This window comes from Callorhinchus milii, unplaced genomic scaffold (genome assembly GCF_018977255.1).
Source record: "Callorhinchus milii isolate IMCB2004 unplaced genomic scaffold, IMCB_Cmil_1.0 Scaffold39, whole genome shotgun sequence".
In the NCBI taxonomy this organism is placed as follows: Eukaryota; Metazoa; Chordata; class Chondrichthyes; order Chimaeriformes; family Callorhinchidae; genus Callorhinchus; species Callorhinchus milii.
In genome coordinates, this window is record NW_024704780.1 from 16,307 (window position 1) to 34,508 (window position 18,202).

Sequence of the window (18,202 nt, forward strand, 5' to 3'; positions counted from 1 at the left end):
TGAATAAGAGAAGTTTCTCTGGGGGTCTTGGCAAACAACCCCCCAGAAAAAAAACATCATTCACTTACTCACTTACTTACTTACATCCTGTAAGGCTGACTGACTGACTGACTGTCTGTTGGCTATCCTGTGCGCAAACTGACTGCTCTAACTGCTCGCAAAATAGTCGCGGCGCTTCACAGCAACCGCTTGCGAAGCACTTTCGAGACATCCTAATAATAATCCCTAACAAAACAAGACAATAGTAAATTGGTCATTTTCAATCCACGACTGTTTGCGGGACATCGCTGTGCGCAATTGGCTGCCGCGTTCGCCCACAAATATATAGTCGATTCACTTTACAGTGTGTTCTGTGCAGCGCTTTGGGACATCCTCCCGACGTGAAAAGCCCGATATCAAATGCAAGGATTATTATTATTATTATTATTATTATCCTCTCGACCGTGAAAGAGACGCCCTGGATAGCAAGTGCAGGGATTATTGTTATTTATTATGAGGATTTCTGGATTGCACCACGTGCACATCTTGGTTCCCAAACCAAATCTGGTGTGTGTGGGTGTGTGTGTGTATGTGTGGGTGTGTGTGTGTGGGTGTGTGTGGGGGTGTGTGTGTATGTGTGGGGGGGTGTGTGTGTGTGGGGGGGAGGTCATGCGCCACGCGCGGTGGGGCGCCCCGCAGGGCTGGAGCTATGAAGAGACACGTGGTGTTGACGGGGCCGCCAGGTACACCTTCACAGTCACTACACTGAACTCAGCCCTCACGGCCTCTCTCTCACACACACAGAGGGGGGGGGGAGAGGCCGGAGCTCGGCTGCTGTCTGTCTGCCTGAGGGCCGCTCGGGCTCACCCCCACCCCCAGGCCTCGGGCCCAGGGCCGCGCTCAGCCTCCGCGCGGCGCCGAAATCCTCCCCCAAAACACAGCGACGAGCGGGTGGGCGCACAGGGCCGCGGGCAGCCCAGTGCCCGGCACCGCGGGGCCTCACAGGGCCGCGGGCAGCCCAGTGCCCGGCACCGCGGGGCCTCACAGGGCCGCGGGCAGCCCAGTGCCCGGCACCGCGGGGCCTCACAGGGCCGCGGGCAGCCCAGTGCCCCGCACCGCGGGGCCTCACAGGGCAGCGGTCAGCCCAGTGCCCGGCACCGCGGGGCCTCACAGGGCCGCGGGCGGCCCAGTGCCCCGCACCGCGGGGCCTCACAGGGCGGGAGGGAGGGGCCGCTCACTGTCACTCTCATTCACTCACTCACTCACTCACTGTTGAGCAATTGCAGCAAAGGAGCGGCAGCCTATACCCCCCCCCCCCCCACCCCCCTGCTGTGACTGACTCTGGGGTGGCAGGGCTGGCGGGGTGAGCATGGCTGGTGGGATGGCAGGGCTGGTGGGTGGCAGGGCTGGTGGGTGGCCGGGTGAGCATAGCTGGTGAGGTGGCAGGGCTGGCGGGGTGGCAGGGCTGGCGGGTTGAGCATGGCTGGCGGGATGGCAGGGCTGGTGGGATGGCAGGGCTGGCGAGGTGGCAGGGTGGCCGGGTGAGCATGGCTGGCGGGGTGGCAGGGCTGGTGAGGTGGCAGGGTGAGCATGGCTGGCGGGATGGCAGGGCTGGCGAGGTGGCAGGGTGAGCATGGCTGGCGGGATGGCAGGGCTGGCGAGGTGGCAGGGTGAGCATGGCTGGCGAGGTGGCAGGGTGAGCATGGCTGCCGGGATGGCAGGGCTGGCGAGGTGGCAGGGTGAGCATGGCTGCCGGGATGGCAGGGTGAGCATGGCTGGCGGATGGCAGGGCTGGCGAGGTGGCAGGGTGAGCATGGCTGGCGGGATGGCAGGGCTGGCGAGGTGGCAGGGTGAGCATGGCTGGTGAGGTGGCAGGGTGAGCATGGCTGGCGGGATGGCAGGGCTGGCGAGGTGGCAGGGTGAGCATGGCTGCCGGGATGGCAGGGCTGGCGAGGTGGCAGGGTGAGCATGGCTGCCGGGATGGCAGGGCTGGCGAGGTGGCAGGGTGAGCATGGCTGGCGGGATGGCAGGGTGAGCATGGCTGGCGGGATGGCAGGGCTGGCGAGGTGGCAGGGTGAGCATGGCTGGCGGGATGGCATGGCTGGCACTTTAATGTTGGGCATGTGGTGGAACTGGATCATGTCTGTGTCAGTAAGAGAACGTGTGTGTCCCCGGAGTGAGGTTTGGTGCCACACAACCCACCCAATCCCACTCTCTCTGTCTGTCTGTCTGTCTCTGATAGTAATAATCCTTGCATTTGATATAGCGCTTTTCACGTCGGGAGGACGGCCCAAAGCGCTTCACAGAACACACTGTAAAGTGAATTGACTGTATATTTGTGGGCGAACGCGGCAGCCAATTGCGCACAGCAATGTCCCACAAACAGTCGTAGATTGAAAAGGACCAATTTATTATTGNTTTTTGTTTTGGAGGGATTATTATTAGGCTCTGTGTGGAGTAAGGAAACTTGCCCAAGGTTTCGCCCTCTGCCTGGAATTGAACTCGGGTCTCTCGCTTGCAAAGCGAGTGCTCTAACCACTGAGCTACAGGACTCCACTGTAACACTGCAGTCTGCCCTCTGTACAGTTGTGGAGAGTGACAAGGCTGTAATCAATTCAAAGAGTTCACATGGTTTAAACTGCAAGAGGGAAACTCATGCAGTTTATAAACGTCGCCTCGAATTATAGCTTGAAGTCACCTTCAGGCATTTCTTATTATTTGTAATGTTTACTGTTGCGGATTTTCATGGTGAGAGCTTATTACGTCCCGGGTCAGATTTTTTTTGTTGCGCTGCCAATGCAAGTAATGATGTGTTGACAGCGTGCCCCACACGCAGCGGGCACCGAGCGAGTATTAATAATTCCAATGTCATGGTCAGATTTATTCAAAAATCCGAACTTTACGATCACTTTCAAAGCTCCACGGCCTCGCCCAAGCCTCGCTCTGTGATCCTATCACCCCCTGGTCGCTCACACTGGCCTGCTTCTGCCCCACCATGGTTGGACAAGCTTGTAGGCATTCTGCCCCTGAGTTCCTGCGCCTTGTCCCTCCTTTCCACCTTAAGATCTATCTCTTCATTGGACTCTCTTCCCCCAAACCCCCCCCCCCCCCCCCCCCTCAATTCAGGCTCCAAGTCAACTGTATAATGTGCTTTTAGATGTCATCCCAATGTGAAAGACTCTATATAAATATAAAATTGCACCTTAGGTTCGGTATATATTTAAGAACACAAATCACAGATGTAAAAAAAGTCTCTTGGCTCACTGAAGAACTAATCTCACAAATAAATTAACTCCTATCATAGCTTCGAATTTTACTTTGAATAAAAACAATGCTTTTCCATTTGTTGTTTGGCAGATTATTCTAAAAATTCATCATTCTTTTGAATAAAGAAGTCTTCTTTCTAAATATACGTTTCAACAAATGTTATAGTTTTTAGGAGCTGGAAATTAGATTGGCTTTTTAATACCCCTATGTGAAGATGCTACATAAGTTCCAGTTGCTGTTATAACGACATTAACAAGATCAAGAGTGGTCTCATTGGACCATGTAGGAACTTCATTTAAGTTTAAAGCGTGTCTGAAATTGGCTGGATTAAAAGACAATTTAAAGTGGTAGTTCCAGTTGCAGGGCTTGGAATTGAATCAATGTCCGTAAAATTAGATTTATGCTACATCTGTTACATCTGTTTATCTGGGAAGAGCATTGACTTGACACTAAGTGTGATCTGACCAGTGCATCGTAAAGCTTTAGTGTAATTTCTGTAGGCTGTGTTCTGGCTATATACCCCAGCATTGTTTTTGTGTTTTTAAATTGCTTCAGCACATTGTCTGGACATTGAAAGTGACATGTTTACTATTGCTCCCAGCTCCTTTCTAAGTTGCCCTGCTCTAATTTTATTCCATTCATTGTATACCGCTGCCTCACATTTGTTTCTCCCCTATATCTAATACTTTAGATTTATCATAGAAAATTTTCCATTTTAATCGTTCATTTGATTAACCCAGCCTTTGACCTGCGCTTGCTAGGTGGATATTTTGAATGGATACATTTTGTGAATAAAATTGAAATGGTTGTGATTTAATAAATGGATAGAATGACAAAAGATATGGTGGTGACCTGTTATTGCAACAGTGGAAACCCAACATGAAAAAGTTTGTTTTGAGTTACAGCAACACACCTGTTCTTGTTCTCCTTCTGTCTCTCCCTCTCCTCACCCCCGTAGAGGTGAATTCCCCTTGTCTGGGACAAAGGACAGCTTTGTGGTGTGTTCACATTAATAGTTTGACATCCACTTTTACAAATTATGACCTTAAGAGTGATGCCGCGTTTCACCCACAACTATACAGTCAATTCACTTTACATATATTCTGTGAAGCACTTTGAGACATCTATAAGACCGTGAAAAGCGCCATATCAAACGCAAGGATTATTATCATTATTATATGGTAAAAGGCTCGATAGAAATGTCTGCAGACTGAACAGTCCCACCCTTCCAGTTGAGGAGAGTAGTGTGAGGAAAGAGCAGAAAATCCTGAAAATTACTCACCCCTGTTTAAAAATTGTGTTGTCCTCATCTGAAGTTTCTTCTTGTGACTAGCCTGAATTAAGCTACTTTTAGAAAGGCAAATGACCTATAATACAAGCTGCCTTCATTTCCACATGAGCTACAACGAGTCAGAACACATATGTAATTAGTTTTATCGCTATTATCAATATTCTTCCTCAATCCCTGCACTTTAGTTACGAGAAATATAAAGTATTGCAAATGGGGTAGAAAAAGAGTCACTCTTGATAGTTATTTAATTGCTAACATTTTAATTGGGCTAGCAGTGTTTTTCTTAAATATCTTGTGAAGTTCAGCCAATTGTTTTAGGGTAAGAGCAAGCAAATTGTAATGCACCTTTTCCCGACAAGTTGGGTAGGTTTCCAGCTCTTTTATCGATGTAACTGTGTGAGGGATTGCATGGAGATTGGAGGTGAGCCAACATTGTAGTAGCACCATTGTGATCTTTTTGTTTAATGGAATACATTTATTTGATAATAATTTGGGGGTGGATGGAAAGCATATCATGTAACCATTAGACAAATATCCATCGATGAGTCAGTGGATATTTGTCTAATGGTTACATGATATGCTTTCCAGTACTGTGTTATTTAAAAGGTGAGTTGTATGTTGCTGCTTCAGTGCTGTACTATTCTGTGACAGAATAGTAGGATGCAGTTTCCTACTATGAGCTTGGCAGTGCTGCCAGGGGGAAGGTGTCAAGCAGAGGCTTGTCATGTTTCCACAGGAAAGGAAAGTCAACAGCAACTTACTTTGCAGTAATTCTGCTGCAGAGCTGATCTTATTTACAGAGCAGAACTAGCAGAGACTTGAGAGCAGGACTGGCAGAGACCTGAGAACCATTCGCTGGTGGACAGCATAGAAGGCCCCAAAATCAGAGCCCACTCATCTGATTGTTGAGTGGGTAAAGTACTGCATTTTATTTAAATTCTGAAAAACATATAACCAGTAAAATAAGTGTGCAGAAGTTTGTGTTGAGGGTATTTGTAATGTCCACATAATGTATAACATTCAAATTGTTCCAAGGATTTCGTTTTTCATGTAAAGCTGAAAGACTTGCAGCTTTTCTTTCAAAAAAAATCTGAAAGCAGTTCATGTGTGTATTGAAAGTTTAAGAGAATGTCACAAAGAATTCAGAAGTTTGTCATTCTGATGGTCGAGCTGGTAGTGTCAGCACCTGAATTGATTACAATGAATAAGATATGCTCCTTAAAAAAATCACAACATTTCAACATTGTGGTGTCCTGTAGCTCACTGGTTAGAGCATTTGCCTCACAAGCGAGAGACCTGGGTTTGATTCCCGGCAGGGCAAAACCTTGGGCAAGTTTCCTTACTCCACAAGCCTGATAATAATCCCTCAAGAAAACTAAACAATAATAATTTGGTCACTTCAATCCATGACTGTTTGTGGGACACTGCTGTGCGCAATTGGCTGCCGCGTTTCGCCCACAAAAATGCAGTCAATTCACTTTACAGTATATTCTCTAAAGCGCTTTGAGACTTCTAGAAGACGTGAAAAAGTGCTATATCAAATTCAAGGATTATTATTATTAGGATTATTAAGTTGCAATCATGTGGTCTTTCTTGACTTCTTTGCACACATCCCCCGCCCTGCCTCATTTCCCCACCCATGGCCCCACCATCGGCAGCCGGACCTTCAGCCTTTCTGCCCTCACTCTCCATCCGTAGTGACAGTACCTGAATTGATTACAATGAATAAGATATGCTCCTTAAAAAAATCACAACATTTCAACATTGTGGAGTCCTGTAGCTCAGTGGTTAGAGCACTCGCTTTGCAAGCGAGAGACCTGAGTTCAATTCCAGACAGGGTGAAACCTTGGGCAAGTTTCCTTACTCCACACAGAGCCTAATAATAATCCCTCCAAAAACCCCAAACAATAATAAATTAGTCATTTTCAATCTACGACTGCTTGTGGGACATTGCTGTGCGCAATTGGCTGCCGCGTTCGCCCACAAATATACGGTCAATTCACTTTACAGTGTGTTCTGTGAAGCGTTTTGGATGTCCTCCCGACCTGAAAAGCGCTATATCAAATGCAAGGATTATTATTATTATTCCCTTCCCTTGCCTTCTTGAACATCTGTCTCAAGACCTTCTTCCTCTTTGACTGTGACTTCAGTTGTCTTCACCATAGCCCCTCTCCCACCCCCCAAATCCAACCCAGAGCTTGGGTGCAAACCATCGACTGTCCAGCACCTTGGAACATCGTTCCAACATGCAAGACACAATATTAAATGCAATTTTTTGTTGTTGCTTCAGCTACAAAATACCTCTGGTAGTTGAGGTTCGAGGCTTGGTCTCCAAGTTGCTTATTTTTCCACGATACAAAATCAAAAGCGATCTGAGAAGCAGTGCTCAAGGTAACTCTCTCTCCTCTGGGTTTCGCTGAATGACCTGTATCTGTCTCATTTAAAAAATGATCTGCGGGGAGATATAATAACATTTCTGAAAGGGTTTTCTGGAGGAAACTGATAACAATTGAGCCCTCTGTCCCCTATGATAATATAAAGTCATTTTAAAATTTAATATAAAAATGGACAATTACAATAAATTATTCTGGTTGGCTTTCTTTCATCTCCTTCTAAATGACTTCCAGCGCCTTCTTTAGGGCCTTTAATTCTATCAATCCATAGCTTGTCTCTTTACCTAAAGTCCTTCTCTCTGTTCCTACAGGACTGAGAAATACTACTCCTTGCTGCAGTTTAAACATTTCTTCCAGATTGGGTGCCTTTAAATCTCCCTAATCTTGTCGACCATTTCAGTTCTGAAATTTCACTTGCTATTGATGGTACAGGAACGAAGCAGCTTCAATCTCAGTCTTCCCTTTTTCTGATTTTCCTCGATGAGATTCTGCCTTTGCAGAATCTCTGAGTCCTGTAGCTCAGTGGTTAAAGCACTCGCCTCGCAAGCGAGAAACCTGGGTTCGATTCCCGGCAGGGCGAAATGTTGGCCAAGTTTCCTTACTCCACACCCTCTGTTTACCCAGCAGTAAGTAGGAACCCGGTTGTTAGTTGATTGGCAGATCACTTTTCCAGGGGTAATAATTCTGTTTTTTAAAAAAAATTGGTTACTCAATCCACAACTTTTTGTGGGAACTGCTGTGCGCAATTGGCTGCTATGTTTTGCCCACAAAATATAGTCAATTCACTTTACAGTATATTCTGTGAAGCGCTTTACGACGTCATGAAGACGTGATAAGGCGCTATATCAAATACAAGGATTATTATTGTGACAGTGGTTCAGTTAATCCTAAACAAGGGTTCCCATTGATGTTGCCATTTCTTTTTAGAATTGTTATTTAACTTATGTCAAAACGAGTTAAGTGCCAAAGTGACTTCCTATCACCATGTACGTACCCCTGAATCTATAGCAGCTCTGCTTCAAATGATATTGGAGTTGCATTTAGCTCAAAATTAATTCTAGTCTGACGAAAGGAGACAAGTAAATAAAACAACTGACTAGCTACTCTGGAAGTTAGCTAGTATGATAGACTAGTGAGCATTTCAATGCTGAAGTTACTAACATGATCTGTTGCTATTGCTTTATTCTCCGTAAAGTGCCCCCCAATTTCACCAGGACAAAATAATAAATAATTCTTGCATTTGATCTAGCGCTTTTTCATGTCGTTGAGACGTCTCAAAGCGTTTCACAGAATATATTGCAAAGTGGATTGACTGTATTCTGTGGGCAAAACTAAGTGACTTGCTTAGTTCCAATTCTGGAATGGCCATTACAGAGCAACTCAGAGGTCTATTTCCTGTTGGTTTTTAAAACGGTATTTTTCACTTGTCTCAGCTTCCAGATTTTGAAAAGTATTTCCTCGCCAGAAATTTCTCTTCCCTTTCAACCTCTTAACAATCACAATTTATCCCCTCCAATTTCACACTGTGTGAATACACAAACTACCCGTCCCTCCTCCATGTTACAGTGTACGTGTGATTATTGTTCAAACATTAGATAGTGACTACACGCCTAGATGCCTTGTCCAAGCTGCTGTTTCGTTCTGCAGACCTCAACAGAACATGTTAATTTGAACATTAAACTCATTAGGCAATGAACCAGGTCAGACCTGGTGTCTCCACTGCTCAATCTGATAGCATACAGATATTTTATGTTACATTTATAAATGGAGTGAAATTTTCTCCATAGTTAATGAAAACTCTCTGCACTTGGGTGCAATGTAGAAAACTTGTGTAAACCTTTTATAAATTATTTTCAATAAGGTCCCTCTATGGTTGGGGTAAGGCAAAGTGCATTTTATTTATGAAGTGCTGGAAGGCCATTATTATCATGTGGTATGTGAACTAACGATTCCAGTGTTACCAAATACAGGCTATATTGCTTAGTGCCCTTGATTTTGTACCTTCTGTTTCTAAAATTGAACTTGAAGTTTAGCAGCACTGCCTTTGTGTTATCCAGTGGGAGAGCTGCCCCGAGTTTGTGGAGTATTAATGAAGAAAATAGGATTAATGTACTTGTTTCTAGGGGTGCGATTGCTATTTTCCAAGTGAAAATAGTAATATCAATTCTATTTTATATATAAAAATATCCAGTTTTGCAGGGTATACTTGCTTTCCCCATATGGGGAATGTACCATTTATTGTAAGAATGATGAATACTTAAGACTCACTGATACTGACTGCAGTTGGGCTCTGCTCAGAAGAATAGAGTGTGTGTGTGTGTGTATGTTTGCGTGCAAAGGGGCAGATGGAGGGGAAACAACATTTACCAGTTGGTTGAGCTGGGAATATTAACCAATGGTTAATAGCATATATTTTATACATAATGCATACATTTCTGCATTTAAAAAATGGTTCGGTAGTACAGTAGCAGTAATGATTTTCAAAGCACAAAAGCACCATGATTTTTCTCAGTGTAACGTACACATTCTGACAGTATTACATTCTTCATTGTAACTATTTGTCCAGCTCACTGTACTTGCTAGCTTTGTGTATCCTGGTCTAAAGTAAAGCTGGTAGCAGATACGTGGGAATCAACATTTTATGGTTCATGCATAAAAAAATCATGCACTATACTTCAACTTCTCACCACATTTCATGCCGCTCCTTTGGAACATTCCGAGTTCAGAATAGCACTCAGCACTGTTCAGTGCCTAAAATACAGTATACGATGGTCATACAGTCCACAGTCATAGATAGCACGGTAAAACTCACAAGTTATATCAGTCAGGACTATAACATTTAATATGACTTACGCAAAGTCCGAGTTGCAGGCAAACTTGTGTAAACCGTATAAAATCGGATTTCATCAATACTCAGTGTTGTAATTCATGCAGCCGGTAAGTGCGCACGTGGCACTTCATCACTGCAGCTGGTAAGTGTGCACGCGCCGATGGGTCAAAACTACGTTTCCCGTTATTCGGTGTGTCTTGACCTGTTGCCGCCTGCACACTTACCGGGCAAGCATTGGAATCACACTGAGTCGTGGGAAATGAAGTTTCCGCATGCAATCAACGAGTCAGGATGTCATATCCCATGGTTCAATGCAGACGATAAGTACGAGAATAATAGAGGGTAGAGGAGAGAACGTTATGAATTAGGAGATGATAAATACAGCTTGTGCAAAGAAATCTATTATACATATATATCCACATAAATGGTTTTGATAGGAAACTGAATGGGACTTGGATGGATGTGCGATTTAGGTGATTAAACGATTTCTAACGTATGTCTTCAAATCCCTCCACTTCTCTGCAACCCCCTACCTCTCTGACCTCCTCTCTCCTCACAACAATGCCCATTGCCTTCGTTCCACCGGGTCTGGCCTCCTCCTCGTCCCCTGAGTCCTCCGCTCCACCCTCAGCGGCCGTGCCTTCAGCCACTACGCCCCGAGGCTCTGGAACTCCCTTCCTTGGAAACCTGGCTCACCCCAGGCAACACCTTCCCCCTCACGGAGGCCACACCACCCGGCTACACCTCCCACCACATCCCCTCGCCCCCAACCGCCGTGGCGGTGGTGTTGTCCTTATCTCAAGGACACCACTTGCCCTATCCCCCTACTCCTCTGGCTCTTTCCCCTCTTTTGAGCACCTCACCCTCTCCCACCCCTCCTTCCTCTCACTTAAAATCCTCCTCCTCTACCGGCCCCCTAAAACCTCTCCCACCTTTATCTCTGATATCTCAACACTTCTCACATCTCTCTGCCTCTGCTCTGATCGCCTCATCATCCTGGGCGACTTTAACCTGCACTTCACCCCCTCCTGCTCAATCTCCTCAGATTTCTCTTCCCTGCTCTCCTCGCTCAACCTCTCCCTCCACATCAACTCCCCCACTCACAGTCACGGCCACCCACTCGACTTGGTGATCACCCGGGGCCTCAGTGTCTCGGATATCACTATCACCGACAAGGCCCTCTCCGACCACCACTTCATCTCCTTCACCACCTCCACCCCCCTCCCCACCTCCACCAGACCCACCACCATCTTCTACCGCCCCTGGAAGAAGTTACTCCCACAATCCCTAACCGCTGCCTTGGAGTCCTCTGAACTCCTCTCCCTCTGGCCTTCATCCCTCACTGACCCCTCTTCTGCTCTCACCCTCCTCCACAACACCCTCTCCTCCACACTTGACACTCTTGCCCCTATCACCTCCCGTACTGTCTCCTACTCTCGCTCCTCCCCCTGGTTCACCACCCACCTCCGCTCACTAAAGAGCCAGGTGCGGGCCGCTGAACGCACCTGGGTCAAATCTGGCCTAACGGTCCACCAGCAAATCTGGCTGGACCTCCTCAAAACCTACTGCTCCACTCTAGCCTCGGCCAAGTCGTCCTTCTACTCCAGGATAATCCTGGAGGCGAAGGACAACCCCAGGCTACTGTTCTCTACCACATCCCAACTCCTCCGTCCCCCCCGCCACCCCGCGCAGGTCATCTCCTCCAACCTTCACTGCGAGGAGATGCTGGATTTCCTTGAATCCAAGATCAAGGGAATTCGCTCCGCTGTCACTTCCCCTCCAACATCCACCCACCTCCCACCCCCTCCCTCCCACACTCCGACTCCTACCCATCCTCCCCTACACACTTTCGTACCCGTTTCCCCACCCTCTGTCACCAAACTCATCCTATCCCTGAAACCCACCACCTGCTCCCTTGACCCCATCCCCACTCCACTCCTTATCTCCCAGCTCCACCTCCTTGCCCCACATATCACAGACATCGTCAACCTGTCCCTCTCCTCTGGCTCTGTTCCCATTCCCTTAAAAACTGCCACCATCACTCCCACCTTAAAAAAACCCTCCCTTGATGCGTCGCAGCTATCAAGCTACCGGCCCATCTCCAACCTCCCCTTCCTGTCCAAGGTCCTGGAACGAGTTGTCGCCTCCCAGCTGCGCTCTTTCCTCTCCAACCTTCACGATTCAAACCCCTTCAGTCGGGTTTCCGTGCTGCCCATAGCACAGAAACCGCCCTGGTCAAGGTCACCAATGATATCCTGACCATCTGTGACCAGGGCTCCCTCTGCCTCCTCGTCCTCCTCGACCTATCGGCAGCATTCGATACGGTCGACCACGCTATCCTCCTCCACCGCTTGTCCTCCCACCTCAACCTTCAAGGCACTGTCCTTGAGTGGTTTAGGTCGTACCTCTCCCACCGTCTTCACTTTGTCTCCACAAATGGTTTTTCCTCCACCCCCCGCACTGTCTCGTGCGGTGTCCCTCAAGACTCTGTCCTTGGTCCCCTCCTCTTCACCCTCTACATGCTCCCCCTCGGTGACATCATCCGCAGACATGGGGTTAACTTCCACATGTATGCGGATGACACCCAACTCTACCTTTCCTCCTCTACCCTCAACTCCACGACCACCGATGTCCTGACAGTCTGCCTGTCCGACATTGAGTCCTGGACGAGAGACAACTTTCTTCAGCTCAACGTGCGAAAAACTGAGGCCCTCCTGATTGACTCACGTCAGCGCCTCCGCACCTCAGGCACTGACAGCATCAGCATCCAAGGCTGCACTCTCCACCTCTCAAAGCCATCAGGAACCTCGGGGTTCTGTTCGACCCTGAGCTGTCCTTTCTTCCTCATATCCGCGCCACAACTGGCACCGCCTTCCATCACCTCCGAAACATCGCCAGACTACGGCACTACCTCACCCCTCACGCTGCTGAAACCCTGGTCCACGCCTTTATCACCTCAAGGCTGGACTATGGGAACTCTCTCCTCGCCGCCTTCCTGGCACCTCCCTCCACACTGCAGGTCATTCAAAACTGCAGCTCGTGTACTGTCCCGCACCAGGCTTCGCGACCACATCACTCCCACCCTCACTCACCTCCACTGGCTCCCCATCCCCCAGAGGATCGAATTCAAGATCCTCATCCTCACCTACAAGGCCATTCACGGCCTTGCTCCCTCCTACCTCTCTGACCTACTATCCCCCTACCTACCTGCCCGTACCCTCCGTTCCTCTGGCTCCGGTCTGCTCCACGTCCCCCGCCCCAACCGCCCTACCATCGGTGGCCGGGCCTTCAGCCTCTCAGCCCCGAGGCTCTGGAACTCCATCCCCCAGTGCCTTCGCCGCTTCCTCCCTTTCCTCCTTCAAGGCCGGTCTCAAGACCTTTCTCTTTGACCGAGCCTTCAGCTCCCCTCTCGACTCTCTACCCCCTCCTCGCTCCCTCCCTTCCCTCACCCTGACCATTTCCCCCCTGACCCAACTGTGCAGCGCCTTGGGACGTCCTCCCGACGTGAAAGGCGCTCTATAAATGGAATCCTGTTGTTGTTGTTGTTGTTCCTCACTCCCTTTGCCTCGCACCCCTCTCTTCCTATTTTCAGATCTCAGCTGAAGACCTTCCTTTTCGACCGCACTTTTGGTCACCTTCTCCCCCCTCCCGCTGGCTCAGCCCCGGGATCCGTTACTGTAAAGTGCTCTGAGACGGTTGTCGTTGTTGTATGCAAATTTTATTGTATTATCTTAACAGGATTTCTGGTAATGAGATTACATTTCTATGGCAAATGATTCATTTGTGCAATCAAACTGGTTTAACAACGAATTAATGCAACAAATCTACACGCATCTCTGAAAGAAATTTGCTTTTTATGTATTTTTCTAGGTGTTGGAAAAACCACTTTGATCCACAAGGCTATGGATGTGCTGAAATCTTCTGGGATTTCTATTGATGGATTTTACACAGAGGAAGTCAGACAAAGTGGACGAAGAGTGGGATTCGATGTTGTTACTTTGTCTGGTAAGCGAGGAACTTTGTCCAGAACTAGGTATCGATTGGTTTTCTTTCCTCCAGTCTATTAAATTCTTTTTGTAAGGTCTGAAATTTATTTTTTTCAAAATGTTTTCCTGTTTTTAGTAATGATTCAGGTGGTGTGAACAGAGCTCGACGTGAATACAGAGTCGGTCAGTATGTAGTGGATCTTCCATCGTTTGAACTCCTGGCTTTGCCACTTCTCAGAAATGTAGGTACCATCTCATGACCTCAAAAGATACATTCATCCTTTGTGCTTTCCATCTGTTGTAACTGTATCCCTAGACCGTATGCCATTTAACAAGTGTGACTTCCTCCATTTATGGAGATTCAATATTAAGTAGAAAGAATTAATGATCTGGGTAGTTGAGAAAATGCTATCCAGAAATATGAACCCACTGATGCCATTAGAAAAATCAATAGGTTAATAGTGTAATACTTTTTTTCCCCCCCTTTCTCCTCTTAACTCTTGTAGATTGATGCTGGAGATAGTACTGGGAATAAGGTATATGTGATCGATGAGATTGGGAAAATGGAGCTCTTTAGCCAACCCTTCATCCAGGCAATACGTCAAATCCTCGATGGAGCAGGTTCAACAATACTCGGGACCATTCCTGTGCCTAGAGGAAAACCCCTAGGACTTGTAGAAGAAATCAGAACCAGAAGTGATGTAAGAATGTTTAATGTAAGAGCATGATTATGACAATTTAAAACTTGAGTGGACATTAAATACACAAATCATTCTATACTTTTTTTATAAACATTTTCCTAATTGTGAATATTGTATTCCGCCCACAAAAATCACAGGCAATTTACTTTACAATATATTCTGTGAAGTGCTTTTTGAGACATCTCACCAATGTGATAAAGCTCTATTTCAAATCCTATGACTATTATTATTATGAGGAGTTTTACTTAATAAAAAGTATGTTAGCTCTTCTTTTCTTGAAAATTGGTCTCACAATAAGAGGTGGTAATGAATACCCAATACTATGTCTGGGAATTGGTAACCTTTGCAGTTCCACAATGATCTATTTTGAATCCTCTTCTTTTCACACATTTTGTGAATAAAATAGTGTTAGTAGTGTTATCAAATTATTTTTTCTCAAGCTATAGTAATAATCCTTGCAGTTGATATAGTGCCTATAACTTCTCAAAGCAATTTACAGTAATTACTGTTAAATATATTTATAGATAAGCATGGCAGCCAGATGCACAGTCGTGTCCCACAAATGACGGGAGTTCAGTAACCAATTTTACCTGGAGGATTGCTGGCTAGGACACCAGGAGAAACGCCTTTCTTTTTCGAAGTGTCATAGATTGTTTAATGTCTAGATGCCATCCAAAGAGTATTGCCTCTAACCTTGCAACACTTCCCCAACACTACTGGAGTGTCAGCCCACAGAGCCAACTTAGCCGAACTAACATTATGTGACCAGGGAAATAGCAAGAACAGGAAGATAATAAGATGAGAAGTGGCAAATAATTTTAATGTGGATAAATGTTCAGTAAATCATTTAGGAAAAGGAAATGTAAACTTGCTTACTATGAACAAATATTTACTACTAGAGACATGGGGATGTGATTTACTGACCAGGCACCAAAAGTATCTATTCAGTGGAAAGTTTGTGAATGAAGAAATCAATTGCTTGGCGTCATTTGAAAAGTATTAGATTACAAGTCAGAACAAGTTACATTAATGTTGTATAGATCACTGACGAGGTCAATTCTGGAATATCCTATGTGGTTCAAGTCCCTGAAAAAGGGACATGAAAGCTTTAAAAATAGTTCAGGAAAGAGTAAACAAGGTTGACTCGAAGTCTCAGGATACATTGTTATTAAGACCATCTTGTTGGTCGGCTGGGTGTCTGACACTTGACCATTGTAAGTATCCAAATTAGACTGATTTTCCATGTAATGTATTCCATTTATACATGACAATTTCCCCGTGTCTGGAGTGGAATGCACTCTTCCTGTGGGAATACGTGTGCTTACCTAATTCCAGATCACATTTTGGTGCAGATTGTCAAGAGCAAAGGCCTGGGAACCCCACTGTGTGCATTTACTGTTGAAGTTTAACCAGCTAAAATGTACAGCTTGTCATTGAGAGCACTGTCTGGCTTCCCACGACTTGTCCAGCTTGGACCACCCAACCTGTTAGGGTTTGGGCTTGTAATTTTAAATTAGGGATCAATGGAGGTGGGCTGGAAATGATAGGCTAATCATTCAATGCATGACTTGTGGATGAAACACATTTGATGGCCTTTTCTCATTCATTGTTTTCCTTATAATAATAACCTTGGTATTTGAAACATTTCAAAGTGCTTCACAGAATTTTTCTGTAAAAAAAGTGTGGTGACTATTTCTTCAAAGCAATGTCACACACACAATGTGAATGACCAATTTTTTTTTATCTTTCCACTCCCCCCCCCCCCCCCCCCCAGCTTTTGATGTGACCTTGACAATAACACTGAATATTAATTAAACAGTAACATTGTTTATTTTACAGATTACAAAGGAGAATAGAAACAGTATTGTACAAGAAATTATCTCTGCAGTGCAAGAGTGCAGAAAGTAAATGGAAACTAACTGGATCATCGTGAAGGATCTGGCATTTGGCTTTCATTGTTGATAATTACAGGAAAGATATGCTTCTATAAACTGCAACTCTGGGTTTTATCTTTGCATTTTTTTGTGGTTTACATTTGTGGATTATTTTTCTTTGCTTCAGTACAACTGTACTGTATTATGTAACACATAAACATACTTCAATTTACTTTCACCCTCCCCCTATACTGGATTGCATTATTTCAATGGAGTAATGGAGTCAAGCCAAGCTGACAGCACTGTGTTCTTGTACAAATGTAATTTGTATTTCATACCCCAGTTTGTGCATATTCTGTTAAGGTGTTTGAAATCTTACAGAAAATTGCACTTTCTATATTGTGGCATTTAATCAATAAAAGCAGACAGAACCCAAGCAGCAAGTGGACAACGAAAAGATGGGCTGTGAAACCTTAACCCAGTTTAGGAACAACGGTAGAGCCTTTTACTGAACTCAAACTGAAATTGTAAACAGCTCCAAAAGTATTATCACATGGGTTGATAATAAAAGCAAAACTGCTTTGATAAGAGAAAGTAGTTTTTAGCTTATTTTTGTAATTGGACAAAATCCACATTATTAAATTACCCCCCATAAGTTTTGCTGCCTGAATTCTGTATCCACTTTTAAAACAGTTGCAGCTGTTGCAAATGCTCTCATTGCTACCCACATCAATAAGTTCCATGAAATGGCTGATATGATCAATCAAAAAAACCCTCTGGGTTGTCTGCGCAAATAAAAAGTGAAAATAAATTTCTAAAAGTTAAAAGTTCATCTCCACCACAGTAACAACTGTACTGCAAGCTCTGTCAGTGCTGCCTTGATGTTTGGATCTGTCTGTCAATTAAAATCCATGTTCCTTTTATGCTTTTGGAGTGATGACATTGCTTCCAGCAGTAGAGCGATTCAGAGTGGGAAACATGATTTATATCTGGTTGCTCCATATCGTTCTTGCCTGGTGGGGTTGGAGGGGTGGGGGCTGGAAAGGATGTACAACCAAGTGTATTTTTTGGTAAGCTGGGTGTCTGATACCCATCACCCTGCTTAAGAGTCTCCAAACCAAACTACATAATATGAGTTCCACATAAATATGAGATAACTAGCTACCAGCAGTTATAAAAGGGAATTTAGGAGAAATTTCTTTATGTAGAGAGTGGTAAGAATATGGAATTCGCTCCTGAAAGCTGTCATTCAAACAAAGAGCATAAAAATAAATAATAATCCTTGCATTTGACATAGCGCATTATCATGTCTTCAAAACATCTCGAAGCACTTCACAGAAATATACTGTAAAGTGAATTGACTGGATATTTTGTGGGTGAAACGCAGCAGCCAATTGCACGCAGCGGTGTCCCACAAACAGTTGTGGGTTGAGTGACCAAATTATTATTATTTAATTATTGAGATTTAATTTGAAATAAATGTTTGCCAATGTACAGAAACTCTTTAATATCAATTTAAAAAGATTACCATACCCAATGTACTTTAAACGGTATTCTCAAACCATAGAGGGGATTTACAAGCAGTATGGGGGAGCCAATAGCTCTTTTGTCCCTACCTAGGTGCTTGAACCCACAACCGTCTCACTTAGAGGCGAGAATGCTACCAATTGAGGCAGGCTGAAACCAGAAAAAAAAGCATCAATGTATTTTAAGAGGAAATCGATGCATACAACGGGGAGAAGGGAATAGAGTGGTAGAGAAGAAGGGATAGGAGGGATGGAGGTTTATCGAAGCCAACTCAGTCCCAACAAGGCTCTTTTCTCTTCCAATTGATACCTTTGAGGTCTTCTCCCTCCAAAAAAAAAACAATAATAAATTGGT

General features: G+C 45.3%; 1 protein-coding gene across 1 annotated transcript; it reads left to right on the forward strand.

The window, feature by feature from the left end:
* The first annotated feature begins 654 nt into the window (after positions 1 to 654).
* On the forward strand, positions 655 to 16,552 carry ntpcr (nucleoside-triphosphatase, cancer-related). Its single transcript, NM_001293032.1, is given in 5 exon segments — positions 655 to 722; positions 13,631 to 13,793; positions 13,883 to 13,988; positions 14,253 to 14,462; positions 16,287 to 16,552. Coding segments are annotated over 5 exon segments (582 nt in total). The 5' UTR covers positions 655 to 688; the 3' UTR covers positions 16,356 to 16,552.
* The last annotated feature ends 1,650 nt before the right edge of the window (positions 16,553 to 18,202 follow it).